We start from the raw sequence: 15,741 nt of genomic DNA, 5'->3' as shown, positions 1-15,741 counted from the left end.
TTTTTTGTTTTAAATGTCCCGTAAAAAGAAATTAGATGTGCCTATCGCGTAAAATTTATATTCTCCGAAAGTTGCATGCATAGCGGCATAAAGTGTTGCAGGTACATTATTTTTTCTCATATCCATTCTTATTTCGCGCAAGTACTTCCTATATTCCGAAGAAATCTGAATCTGAAGCACGTGTATTAAAAGACCATTTGTACAAATAATCGTTACTGCGAAAGATCAATATCCTTCTTTCAGTATCGATACTCGCACAGAAAGCTTTGCTTACTCATACCCCTTAAAGTTTGAAACTCAAAGTGTTTTACGATCTAAGACGCACTGCATCTCTTCTCGCTAAACTAATCGATAGAGACTCGCATTCGAGTTTCCGTATAACTAATTGCCCATCGAATAGCAATGAATCAGCGATTTCGGCTTTAATACGCGGCACAGCTGCGATCTTGCACGATATTATTGTTTATGTATGGCCACCAAAACTTGACGTAGATTGATTAACGGGAAGGCTAATTGATGAGAATTTCAATCGTGCCGACCAATGGAACAATACGAGCTTCGATCTGTGGCAAGCTATTCTCACCGTAGAATCATGTTCTCGTAATTGACATGAAAATTCAAGAACTTAACAAATTGATAAGACGAATAAAAATGAGTATGGCTATTTTGTGATGAGGCGAAATATATTTCTCGAGCAAAAAATATTGTGAATAATTTAAAACGGGGAATTTTGTTAAGTAAGAATATAGTTTGTTTTTCAAAATTCTGAAAAGTACAAGAAAAGGAGAAAAAAACCAATACGAAATGTTGTTGTGATGAAAAATAAATCCAAAGATATCAAAGATGCCGTTATTTCACGCAGAGGAATTTTTTGATCTGGTGTTCAATTCCTCAAGTTGCCTCAGGAGTCAAATCGCGAAACAATATCAGATTTTTGCGAATAATATATTCACATACGTCTCAAATACATTTCAAAATGTACAGAAATACATCATCGTAAGGTAGGACGAAATAAAGATCGACGCGTGTCGCAGATTTACGTCAGGAAATTCTGGCAAGACTCTCGATGTGAGGCGAAATATAAATGGAAGGAGATGATATCGGTGAGAAATACATTATATACGAAGAGTGATTTAATATACGTTCTGCACACACACATATAATACTCTTTCGCAAAACAATATATTATTCGATTTTCTCGTGTGAAAAAATTCCGTAAGATACTATAAAATCCGAAATCGCGCGTTCGTCTGCGATGTTTCGAATCGTCACGATAAATTTATAAAATGTCAGAGAACGCATAAAATCGCGTGACCACGACGATGGGAATTGTACTATTTCCAGAAACTCACGAAAAATTGATCAAAGTGTCTCAATAAAACAAAAAATAATGCATGAAATAAAGCGGAGAAAATGTAATAAATTTATTTAAATCGAACACATAGCATCGAAACGTCTGAGAAAAGTCGTTGATTTTTTTATGTTACTTTTGCTCATGATCAATGGTTTATTCAAGATGTAAGAATAATAAAAATCAATCTATTAATTATAGGTTTTAGCGATTTTTTTCAAAGATTTTTACATCAATTCTTCGTACTTTTTTTACTTAAGAATTAAAAAAATAATATAGATGATTAAATTTGATATTATCAAAATTTATTAAAGATAATTATATTTTATATTTATCTCTTGCTGCTCTTCTCTATTCATATGGTTTACAACATTTTTTTTACTTAATTTTAATTTTCTTTTTTATATAAAGAAAAAGTTCTTAAGCCACGCAGTGGTAAAAGGCAATCGAAACATCTTATTTGTATGCATGAACATGTTTTCGAGATACAACATATCTTGCAAATGCGATATCCTCGAAAGGAAAGGGGTGGAGGGGGGGGAGGAAGTATAAGAAGCTGGGCAGGAAAGTCATATAGAAGCTTCGCTAAAGAAACAGTTTCAATATTTTCCAGTATGACCGAAGCGGTGCATTACTCGAGCCCTCTTTAGCAGAGAGACGATCTTCACTCGCACAACTTCATTTTCCATCCGCCATCGCGATGTCACGATGATGATCTTACGAATTATCTTTACGAAGCGAGGGTGGAATAAGATCGAACGGTCAAAGACACACAGGGATCGGTTACCGGCACGAATCTATCGATGGGTAAACAACGCGATGGAAGTATGTTAGTATGTACATCAAAGTATTGTATATATATATATATATAGGGCGACGAGAAAGTATCGTCGTCCTCAATACTGTTGGCCGAGGGCGTAATTGAGTTTTCTCTCAGATTCTACGATCCGGCTCTTTTCCTTCCTTTTTCCCTTTTTCTCTTTTTCTTTTCGAACGACGAATATACCGTCGTTCTTGCCTATTTTTGGAACATTGTCAGGAAATCAAGAAATATAGAAAAGAAATAGAGAAAAGAAGGAATTATATAGTGTCGAGAAAATATGGTCTACATATAATCAAGAAATAAAAGTGATCGAACGTTAGATTTAGCCTCAAAGGATGAGGGGATAAAGAGGAGATAAATAAAAGTTTTTTCCACATAAATCCAACGATATTCTCGACAGTCATCGAGCCATCATCGAGCAGCTTACCTTTCCTTTCGCGCGAATTGCTTTGAATACCACCCATCAATTAGGATAATCATACCTCGTGAAAGCTTCTTTGGTGACTGAGGATTTGACGCAACAGCCACGACGATTGAGTTGGTATAAATATCCTAGTTTCATTCTGAAAGCTTGAAAAACGTGTAGCTCGACTATCGAAAGAAATTGTTGTATCACGATATAATGGAAATTGTGCTTACCTTAGAAATTAAGGCTTATAAGAAGTTTCGAATAGTTCTGGTTAATATAATTAGATGATTATTTTTTTCAAAAATATATTGCGCCCGTTGATACAATTTAGTTCTTTCAAAATCTCACGCAACTATTTCCAACAAATTTAGAAATTTGAAAAAAAAAAAGTTTTTTTGAATATGCATAATCCTAATATTTTATTAATAAAAGATATTATTTAAAGATATTTATTTTAGATTATTTTGATGATTTTTCTACGAAAGAATTTGCCAAGATGACACGAGTTATCTTTGGAAGTTTATCGCTAAATAATTGATTATTAAAGAACCTATGTCTGTTATTGTTTATGCGTGCGCGTGTACCATCTTAGGATATCTATATGCCTCGTAAATAATCGATTGTCGTACGAATTATTTATAAAGATATTCTCATATGAGACTCGCGTAGCACTATTTTCGCACTATTTTAGGAAAGACCGTAAAAGTTCTAAGAGTTCTCTGAAGAACCATTTGTATGACTGAAAGCATTTCGCATTATTCTTTTATGAAGTGGGGCGAGTGAATACGTTCTCTTTTATATAGAGAAAATTTTTATGTAGAGAAAAAAACTTGAAACTATTTAAAATGAGGAAGTCTTCATATATCACTTATTAAAAATTATACTCTCTCTTATTATAAGAATAATTAATATAACATTAAAAATAACGGCGATTCTATAATATTTATTTTTTGTTGGAGAAGTTAAATATTAAAAAATATTACTTTTTTAACACACATATGATGTCATTAAAATTACTGTATATATTGAAGAATTCCGATCATCTTGAAAATCGATCATCTGAAAATTAGAGAAAATAATTACACCATACATTAGAAAATACCTTTGTATAATTTATATAATTTGTCCATAATTAACATAATTTTTAATTTATTTTAACTGCTCCTGTAATTACCTTTCTCTAACATTAAATTAGGTAATGACGCTTAGTTTCTCATTACAAAATTAACATGCGCTTTCTCTCTCTAGCATCGTACCAAAGTTACATCGTTGTATGCTAACTGGCATAAACTTCCTTGTAGTCATCTAATTATATCTCACGTATTTCGTCATTTCATATTTTCGAAAAAGAAACAGAGAGAAATAACAAGTGAGCAGAATGCCTTCAGCGGGAGTAAGTTATCTCGAAGGGAAAAAAGGGAGCACAACAAGTAAATCGCGATAACGAACGGCCTCGTCGACACACTAGAAGGGATCGATTCCGCGCATAAATCGATTGTCCGGTGACCCGCTTCGTCAAGGTCTTACCCGAGATTTATCTCGCAGGAAGTCGGCCTTGTGTGTTTTCGCGCCGTCGCGTCACGGGTTTGTTAATACCGGACCAGCCATCCTACCGATGTGTCACCCTAGAGAGAGGTCCTCTCAGACAGTTATGCGCGCGTCTCATGTATACCGATGCATTTGATTGCGGCCACAAATCTATTTTATCGTAGACGATTTGCGAGAGCGCGCAAACGGCCTACACGTATCGCGTATTGTTTGCACTTGCCATCCCGAAACGTTCGATTCCTAAGCGAATAATTGAGAAAATAAATGGAGAGAGAAATATGATATTAATATGTGAGACTGCTTGTATTTTTGTGCAATGATAGGAAAAAGATTTGCACAAATTAATTTACGGTTCAGTCAACAAGAAGAAAATTTTTATGGTTACGTCAAATGATATAATTTTGAAGAGAGAAAAATGTTTGTCTTCCTCTCTTTTCTTTTTTAGCTAAATTTCAACATACCCTTTGCTCATATTAGCGGGATTTCCCGTTTCGCTGATTAGACAAGCATATCACAAGAAAAACATTCGTGCTTTTTGAAGAAATGTAAAAAGAGCTTTAAATAATATTAGTGCTTTAGAATTAAATATAAAATCATAGGACACATTTTTTATTTAATTAGAGAAAGAGAGTTCATTCTTAATATACTTTGTTCTGATGAAGCAAACAACTTTTTTGTTGTTACAGGTGCGTTCAAGATCGCTGACCCAGCTGGATGCTCTCAGCAGCAGTATGTTGGACACGGGGGAGCATCATCTGGAAAGTGATTCCTCGCAACAGCAACCCCATCATCTGCACCAGCATCAGCAACCCCATCAGCTGCAACACCATCCCCTCAGTATCGAGTGCAATCGATTTCTCGCACCGGGCGCAGCACCCGTCGAGATTGTACACCCCAATCGTACCAGGCACAAACTTTCGCGATCTCAGGTAAGGTAAAAGTTTTCACGCTATTACAATTTGATACAAGCGCTTTCTCGGCGTAGTTAAAGTCGTGCGATTATAGTCGATGCAATTTCACTGTGCTAATTTTCCAGCGAGATACTAGAAGCTCTTTTTTCCCGCATTCTTACTCTCTTCTTTTAAAACTGATTTAAAATTTTGATGAATATTGTGGAAGTTTTAATAATTCGTAACGTGAAATATATCCCTCATTATTATTTCTCTCGTATTTATATCTCTTGATGCATATTATTTATTACTAGTATATTTTATTGAAAGGAAACAGCTTTAATTTTATTTTTCGCGTCGAGTGAAAAATGAAATGAGATTCTCCATTGAAATTTATATAAATGTACACATTATATAATTTCACAGGAATGTTTGAAATAATATTATTAAACATCTTTTTCAGTCTCTCTCTCTCTCTCTCTTAATTAACTTTGTTTCTGAAATATGTGTTAAGTTTGTCAAAGTTTGTTTCAAGTCATCTAGAAAATTAAAATTTCTCTTATCTTTTACATTCTTGAAATGTTTAATTTATCTTATTTTTTAATCTTTCATAGTTAAAATTATCAATCTCTATTACAAAAGGATAAAAATAATAACGTTTCAAAATTTACTTTGCGTGCAGTACGAAATATTCGCGCAATATTTGTTCGAGAAAGAAAGAAAGAGAGGGAGGGCTGATGATACATTCAGCATGGAAACAAAGAGATCGCGTGTACGAAAAGTTCGATATAACGAGTGAGGAAATTCCCTCTTTATTCGCGGGATTTCGGTTTATCCCAGTGCGGGCGAGGAGCGGGCGAGAATAAAATAAAACGCGCGTGAAACTCTCACATCTTTGTGTCGCCTTTCATTCGAGCTAACACAATCTCTAAGAGAAATATAAATGTCTTTCATATGCCTCCAACGGGACCGACCACAGAGAGATATATATTTCACTGCTCGAGTACGAGTGTCAAACCGTAAGAAATGCGAGATGAGCGGCCAGGAATATCAGACTCGCGGAAGAATATTTTTATCCCGATAATATGTATATACCCGGCGATTCCATTTCCAGTGCCGGTCAATTTCGAGCGTGATAATCGTAACACGATAGCTACAAATGGACATTTATACAAAATGTGCTACAACGTAAACAAATTAATAATTAGAGAATTATATTATGTTACTTTTTCATTTCTTTGCTATTTCTTACAATTGCCATTTTGCAAAAATTGCCGAGATAATCGAGTAACTCCGAAATCCAAGTAAGATTCGAGAAGCTAAAAAGGGGAGCCCTCCTACCGGCGAAATGGCATCGATACAACAGGAAAGTCCGACCCTTTGTGCTATTGAAATACTTTCGGTTGCTGGGAATTTTGCGATCTCTACGAAGTGGTCCGGACATTATCCGAACTGTGATTCTGTATCCCAAATGGAAATTCTATGTCACTCCTTGAATTCGTAATGAAGTCGGATTGAATGGCATGACGCAATATAATAATCTTCTATTAATGATCTTTTGAATGAACCATCAATATTTATGCATTTAAAGACATAAATATAAAAACATAAAACATATTCAAAAAATAATATAAATAAGCTAATAATAATAAAGATAAATTAGATTAAAGGATTGAGAAGAGCTAAGGAAAGAGCCAGTGTAAAATACGCGCAATTATTTTGCGCCCCGCGTCGGTGAAACTAATTTCTTTTTTAGCTCGACGATAAAAGAAAGATGTAGAAAACGTTTACCGTAATTTCTAGGGATTTATAAAGGCCGTATCTATGTTGCGGATCAGTGGCATAAATTTATTTCTCTCGAGAGAAGCTATTATTATAGTGATTAACATATTTTTTTCGTCTATTAGCAAGTCGATCTCGGTAAATAAGTAGACAATGCAAATAAGAGCATTAACATATTTGAGATATTTAAGAAATTCTTTAAATAATTTTTTATTATTATTTTTTTTTAATATTGTACGCTTTATTATAATTATATACGTATGATAAATAATTGAGGATTTAATATGCAAAAGATAATTTCTTCAAGGGAGATAAAAAATAGAGTAAATAACGTACTATAAATATACTATGAAATATAATATTTATGTTATATTTTGTTATGAGATGTAAATATTTGATATCTCTTAAAATATTTTTTTATAAAAACCAATTGCCATATATATCTATATGTATAAATAAAATTATTTGCATTTAATAAAATAATGATTTTATAAACATTACTCTTTTCGAATAAAGTTTATATTTGATTAAAATTAGAGAGAGAGAGAGAGAGAGAGAGAGAGAGAGAGAGAAGATATTCCAAGAATAATAAATATATTTTTACTTTACGCTTTTCTGTGTGGTGGTTGCAAATCGAATTACAAGATACTATAGTACTCGTTAACAAGACGAGATAATCAGACTAATTTTAATTGCAATTGGGAATTGTTCCGTGTCGCGGAATATTGTTGGTTTCTGACATTTCATTATATCAGCTGGCCTGTTGTCATTTTCTTGTGGCATGCTCTACACTATGTATACGCGACATAAATGTCACCAAGTAATTCTGTAAAATTAATTTGTCAATTAGCATAATCCTATGCGCGCGACAATCACGCAAAGGCAATGAAATTATATTCAAAACAAAAGAACAAAGCTTCTATTTAATGCCGCGCTATATAATCTCGCTCGCGTCATCATGAAATTTTAGCTGCCATTTTATTTCACCTTTCCGTGTGTTCGTCTTATCTCTTCTCTCCTCTGCAAGAAATACAGTCTTCTTGAACGATGCAAGAAACGCTTTATCTCGTTGAAGCGTTAATTAATTTGCGCTGGTAATATTTTAAACTCTCTTTCTCTTTTTCTCCCTTCCCAAGATAAGTTTTATCGATTCTTTTTAATTTCAGAATGACTTCCAGAATTATTTTTTACTTTACCTTATCCTTCTCACTCTAATTGTAAGATTACATAAGAATGTCAGATATTGAGGAAGAAGATAAGAAAAAATAAAATATATTTTAGGAAGAGAGTTAATTGTTATGTTTAATTTTATTTATTCATTCTTTTCTTCTTTTTAATGAAAAATATTTCTTAATGGAGCAAATAATTAATATAAATATTTTATATAAATATTTCTGATTAATAACAATAAAAATCTGTTTTCTTCTTTTTTTAACGCGCGCATTTTGACTTATTATTTCGCATATCATTTCCACGTACAAAATATTTTGTCTACTACATCATTCGATAATTGTTCGTCCCGGATGATATTTGTATGTATATATGCATTTCATTGTTTGATTTATCTCGCGCCCGTGGGACGCGAATAACGAGCTTGCGAATAACGAACATTGAATCGCTAAGCGATCAATCGCTATCGAACACCCGATATTCACTGGGTTATCCTTCACATGGAGGGGACGAATTCCTTTGTGTAATCCCGTCGACGCAAACGAGTAGCCGGGATACGAAACCTAGAGATATCCGGCAAAGCAGCGAGAAAATAGGACGAAACATGGAATTGCTATTAGTCGGACCCGATTTCATAAAACTGCAGGAATTCTAATATCGAGTTTGGTTTTACACGGTTTGATGGAGAATATGTGATACTGTGAAATACTAGACGAAATCATAATGTCACAATTCGGAATAATTTTAGTCTATTATTGCGTACAATGAAATAAAATGAATATAAGTTAATAATAAGTCAAGGAACATTTTAATAATATAAAAATGCACGCAAGCAATCTATCCGTAATTAGCAAACATAAATTAGAATTTGATCATGACTTTGATTGGTCAGCGCCTGATATTCTGCGTAACGAAAAACATGTAAGAAAGAGAGAAATGTTTTTTATTAAAAACTTTGACAACACTTAACTCCCAAAAAGATACAAAGAATTTGAACAACATATACGATAACTTAATAAAGGTCGTTTAGTCGTTCTCAGTATTCCAAACATAGTGGTTGACACAATGTCAGTTTGACATTTCGATTTTTCTCTTTCTACTTTTTAATTATAACGTAGGTACATAATTCTATTTATTTCATTTGTAACGTGACTATCATTATTTATAGTATTGTTATTTTAGTTTCACTTGATAAGAACCAAAACATATGGTCGAAACGTTGTGATAGAACAATCAAACAATAAATTGCCAGTTTGGTCGTATAAACACTTGTCTATTAATAATAAATGTGCACAATTACATATATTATGTAGTACGTAATAGCATTTTAAAGCTCATTGTTATAGTAGAAATATTATAGCGTATAATATGTAAAAATTTAAACGCTCGGCAAACATTAATCTATTCTTAAGCCATCATCTAATATTACAAATCCACGTATATATTCCAATGAAATTAAACTTTTAAAGAGATTATACTTTTTTCCTCTTTTTCTCTCTCAGATGCGAGCGCGTCTCTGTATGTTAATTATATAAATATTTAACATCAAACTGGCACATGAACGAAGCTTGATATCGAAATTATACGTAAGTAGTAAGCAAGTAATATACATATAAAACGACGATAATTAAAGTCGACTAAAAATGCATAAAAACTTTTGTGGAATTTAGATCTAGTATAATAATAATAAATCGAATATTAATAACGGTTTGTGAATACTGCTATATTGGTCCATTGATATTTACGTGGTTGTTAATAATTATCGCGGAGAATGTGGAACACAATCGATAATTATCCACTATATTTTTGATCCTGTTTAGATAATGAAATTACAATTTCGAGTATATGCAGAAATAGAGATGTATCGCATAATTATATATAATATAAAACGGAATATATTAGATTTAATGAAAATATTACGATAATAATATGTTAATGGTAATTACATACAGGAAGCGAATCTTTATAATCTTTTTTTTTTTTTGTTATATATATATATGGATTAATAATCGTGCACGAACAAAATATATAATAGAATCTTTTATGTATATCTTACATTGTTTTATTTTTAACTGACGTGTCATAACTTGGATTTATAAGGCAATTACTTGTTGAAATTATATGGAAATCATTTCACATTTATCTATCATATTACCCTGTCAATCTAATTCTAATATAAATAATTTGTAAAAGAGAGTTACGTGTCGTAAATTATAGTATAAAGCAGTAAACCGTTAATTTACACGAAAACCTTAAAGCTGGACGCAAGCCCTTTGCGTTGCAAAATTATCCGGATTTATCGCACTCATACTGTCAAGGTCACATTTTAATGGGCATAAAAATTTCAGCGAATTGCAAGAGAGTGCGAAATTACTGCAATTTTCCTCTACAAGTGGTCGGCGGAGAGGCAAAAACATAATAGCTTGCCAGAGGGCTTTTTTAAAGTTCTATCGAATGAAGTCGACGGTTCTCCTGTATCATTGTCGGTTTCGACAAAATAAAATTTAGTTAATAGATTAGATTGCGGCAACGACCAAGCGCGAGTTTTTAACGACACGAACGAGTGGTAATTTGCAAAGTACACTCTGAGTTTTATCGGTAAACCCCAGGTGTTTTCAACATACTCATAAAGCTCTCGGAAGAATTGAAAGGCCTCCGCATAAAAATTATTCATTTACATTACCTTCACGTACTTACGTTCTTACGACTTTATTTGCAATATGAAATATCAATTAGACAAGAAAATTTTCGTCAATGAAAAATTAAAATTTTTCTACAGAAACTTGTAAATCGGTGAGTTGTCAGAATTTACGCCAAATAAATTAAGTTTCATAGTCTCTTAAGTCCTTTCTTTTTATATAATTTATTTTTCTATTAAATTAAATTCTATCATATACATGCTCTTTCTATTATAAATAAACTATAAATTTTAAATATCTATTCTTCAGATTTAACATGGCACTAAGTTTTAAATAAAGATTATACAATCTTTTCTTTACAACGTAAACAAAAGATCTATTACTTATCTAAAAAAAAAAAAACTCAAAATTGCACATTGTTGCACAAATATAAAAAAAAATGAAGAAATAATGAGAGGCTCATACCTTATATATGTGTATTCTTCTAAAATGTAAGAGGCCGCGTAGGCGTTGATTTGGACTACTTGCAGTTGCGCCTACGCATACAATTTATGACGTAAAAACGCAATTGGCGATTACTACGATAAAATGAGCATCTAATCAGCCATTATCAGATATGTAATCGCAACCTAAATACAAAATATTTAATAGCTGATTTTCGATATTCTAAATTAATTTCCAGAAAAATTATTTATATTAATTATTTATTATAATTACATTAACAGATAATAATAGATGAGTGCTAGTAGAATATTTTTTATATAATTTCTACCAATAATTATTTTAAACGGCCGAAAAGTTTATATCTTTTCTATCAAAATGAAACTCATTTCTTTTGAAAAAAGATACGTGTAAGATAATTCAAATTTTTCATTTCTTTGTTTAACAACGTTGCATATTTTTAGTCAAAGTCAAGACACATATTGCTAATTCCATTCGAGTCACGTAATAATATATGACGAAAATTGAGTTTGTCGAACTGTGCCCTTCTCACACAATTTAGCTTTCCTCCTTTAACGTCTTTTATTCTTGACGAGAACATATTGATAGTTTTCTCACGTGCAGATTATTAGATATTGCAATAAAAGCAAAATTCGTCGGAAACAAGTTCTTGGGAAAGGCTGTCTTTCAAGCCATTTGTTTATTTAGTTTGATTATATAAAATGTATTATTAAAATGTATTATTATTATATATTATTTAATTATATTGCAGTAACAAATGTAAAAAACAACGTAAATTATTTAATTGATTGATAAGAGAGAAGAAAATTGTTTTCAATTTAATTATATGTATCGCATATATATAAATACATAAAATCAAATATTCATCATAACACACAATTTGTTATCCTTTTACGACAAAAATTTACTATATTGTTTTTTTTTAATAAAATATTACATAATAATAATACAATTTAATAATACATTTTATATAATCAAACTAAAAGTAATGACTATAAATGTGATATTAAAATTTTTACATATATTTCATTTTATTTGTAATTTATTCTCTTCCTTTTGAATATAATAAGATAATTTAAGAATAAAATTCTACGAGTTAAATCAGAAATAACAATTCAAAGTTTCGGAGGCGATGAAAAATCGCTATGAGATAAATTGTTACAAAAGGAATGATAATATTATAATATTATACAGTCTCTTCTCTTATAGGAAGTAGCGGAGGAATTTTCATTAAGCGTCCGCACGCACGTTAATATCATTGTCACGAACTTCCCAAGTATTTATCCTTACTTTGGGAAGGTTGGTGAATTACATATATATGTCTCGGAAAACTACTGCCGTCGACTATTTTCAATTGATATACAAACGTGGAATATTACACTCGTAGTAAACATAACAAATGAGATTGTTATTTCTTTCTTTAATTTTGTATCTATGTTGAAATACGCGACGCGTTGATACTCAAATAACTTATTAATATTAAAAATAATTTACTACAAAATTTGGAACAAAAATCTATTTATGATTTTATGTGCTCGAAATTGATGACCGAATCTTAATCTTTATTTTAATAAACAAATTTTTAAAAAAGAAATCTTTTTTATTTAAAGTGATCTCCCAAATATTCCTTTGAAGTATGGATGAGAAAGATTTGTGAACTATTTTATAAGTAAAAAGATATTAATTAAAGTAATAAATATTAAAATATACATTTTAATAATATAAAAAAATATGACAAGTCTTTATTTAACAATCTCAATTGTAATAATCCAATATAACCCACTTTGATTGTTTCATGTTGTCGCAAAATTATTATGATAATTATTGTATTTGTTTAAATCTATGCATTATATTGTTTTGCAAAGTGTCGACATGGATACAATTACCAAGTTTAACAACAATCTTGATTCAATGCGTAGGTATTGTGTAGTACGTTGCGTGAACCGTACATATACTTTCCAAGCCTTTGTGATGGATAAAGGAAAGTTTGTAATATAAACAAAGTATGTATACGAAGGAACAGCATATCCTGTATAAGCTCTTGAGCGTGATATGTACAGTCGCTTACACGATTATATACTCAAAATTACATAGCCAAAGAAACACTTAATGGCCTTATACCTCGTTATGAATCCCATATTGTAAAGTTCGCGGTTGGTGCAATTAAAGTTACATCGGCGAATCTCTCAGGGATTCTATTGCAAAATAAAAATCGATAACGAGACTGCCCTTTGGCTCCACATGCGACGTATACAATCTTATGTATAATTAAACAATAATTAGACTCGGGTTCGATTCAGCCACTTGTACCTCACACATTTTTCCGAGTCCACAAATATTGTTTTCTAACATTTAATTATTTGTCGGACTGAAAAAATATGTAAGTACCTTATACAGGTACGACAGTGCTACTGAGTGCTACAGCTGCAAGGAAGGGATAATTGCTTGATACGTACCTTAAATCCCTCCCTTCAGTTAAATTAAACCAATATATTTGAGAAAAGCGAAAAATCTTTTTTTTTTCTCGTAAAACAATTGTCCAGATTTATACGAGGAATTATTAAAATATAGATATACACACAAGATGTAACATAATCTTTGCAAATCTTGCTTAATAATATGTTGATTTTACTCGATTAAATTTCTTTTGTTTCTCTTGTTTTATTTATGCTAAGCAACAAAGTGAATTAATTTGAGGTATGATGACAAGCAAGATTTTTTTTGCTACTTGCGCTTCTAAAGGCACAAAGCAGCGATTGCTTCCATATGCCGCGCTTTAATATTTAATTCCATGGGCCGATTCACGAGGCCTACCAGGTGACTCGAATTTATGAGAACGCCGTTCCTGCATTATTTATGAGGGAAAAAAAAAATCGAGTCGAATGGGCGAACGTGGAAGCAATATTGAATTTAGATACGAGAATTACAGAGTAATCGTGGTTTTTTTTTCTCGCAAAAAAAAAAAAACGCTGGTAAATTCTCCAAACTCTTCTTGAGATGCGTACTAAAGATTATAAATGAAACATGAACTCTAATCAAATTTCATTAGATTAATGATAAATAAAATTTTGATACCGAGTTAATGTGTCAACTGACAGTTTTTTATCACATTTTTAATTACAAAATATTTAAGATATTTTTTTTTATCTAGAGAGAAACTAATCATAGTTTTGTTTTGATTGCAGGTGTCCAGTAACGAATACTTCAGTGTCAGTTTTGAGGTAGGCGACGACATCGCCGCAGCTTCCTTCGAACGCGAGGAATTTCTGCCAGCTACGAGGGGAACTTACCTGGTGTGAGTGAAGCATTATCATATAATACATTTAATATTCAGCCAGTCTGTTCCGCCATTAAATTTCTCGCGTTTTATATCGAATAAAAATGCGACGCACGCTATTTATAAATGTGTGCATCTAAATAATATTGCGTTTAAAGACTGACTTTATGCGCATAATTGCTATTTTACATGATATATGATTTATTTTTTATAATATTTATAATATTTACTTTATAATACTTTTTTTTTAAAGTTTTGCAACGAAACACAAAAAGTGCATACTATCTCCGTATTTATAACATCGTTATTATCCTATATTCGTTATCCTACATTCAACAGTCGATTTTTAGATGAATAAGTTTCAGAATATTCCGATATCGATATTTTCCACATGTATATTGTAGCAAAATAATTTTGTTTTTATTTTGCATAATTGTAATTGTAATTGTTTAATAATTATTGATAATAATTATTAAAATTATTTTATTTTTTCACTATTTTTCGATTAAATACAAAAATATATAATTTAAACTCTATTATATTTCTGTCAAACAGTGCGGGACTGATTGCATTATTCTTCAATTACACAGTGAATTCAAAATTTATTTTCACACACTCGTCACACAAACACATACATACAATTTTTCTAATATGTATTATTTTCTTAAAAAAAAAAAATATATTTTTAATTGAATATCAGAAATTATCTTCAAATATACCATATAATGCTTAGCATTAGAGAACATTCTATTAAAGCAAGTACGAAAGTATTTTGACACATATATCTAATCTTCTTTAAATTTATTCGCGAGGCAATCTTTTTTCCTTTTTTATCAATCTTTGAGATGATTCAGCAATCCATTTAATAAACGGTTAGAGGAAGGAGAAGGGGGGAAAGGCGGAAGCAGCACTTCTATTTTTGAGATCACCGGGAGGTCAGCCCTTTTCTACGATGCGGTTGTCCGCGCTCTACAGGGTGTATTGATATATCGCGTTTCGATGCGAGATTTGTGAGCGAGAATAAATAGACAAAGATCGTCGCCGTTTGTTGTAACATAAATATAATAAACTTGTATTATGACGGAAAAGAAATAAATTGCGCGTCGCGTACTGGAAAATTCTCGCCTCATAATCAAGAATGAATCTAATTTATCTTGGTGCGTTCAATTGAGAGAAAGCGAGAGAGAGAGAGAGAGAGAGAGAGAGAGATATCTTTGTCACATTTGTTTTAATCATCGTGAAGATGTGTTAAACGCGATGCGTTGATCCGCGATGAATTTTTTCACGAGCTTTCAGAGAAAAAGGAAGACTATTATTGATACGAACCCATTTTATTAGATTATTTATTAGCTATTCGCTTAAAAAAGTTTTTTAATAAAAAAAGAGTGTG

General features: G+C 31.6%; 1 protein-coding gene across 10 annotated transcripts in view; it reads left to right on the top strand.

The window, feature by feature from the left end:
- Nucleotides 1–15,741, top strand: part of LOC126852400 (pleckstrin homology domain-containing family G member 5-like) — a 113,534-nt gene that overhangs the window by 78,379 nt on the left and 19,414 nt on the right. For all 10 annotated transcript variants that reach the window (XM_050597185.1, XM_050597181.1, XM_050597179.1 and 7 more), the window contains 2 exons: nt 4,818–5,060; nt 14,260–14,369. In XM_050597185.1, the coding sequence (XP_050453142.1) occupies nt 4,818–5,060; nt 14,260–14,369 (353 nt within the window). The remainder of the gene's footprint in view (nt 1–4,817; nt 5,061–14,259; nt 14,370–15,741) is intronic.

Source organism: Cataglyphis hispanica, chromosome 10 (genome assembly GCF_021464435.1).
Source record: "Cataglyphis hispanica isolate Lineage 1 chromosome 10, ULB_Chis1_1.0, whole genome shotgun sequence".
NCBI classification, from domain to species: Eukaryota; Metazoa; Arthropoda; class Insecta; order Hymenoptera; family Formicidae; genus Cataglyphis; species Cataglyphis hispanica.
Note: the sequence above shows the minus strand (reverse complement) of the source record. Positions and strands in the feature narration are given on the sequence as shown.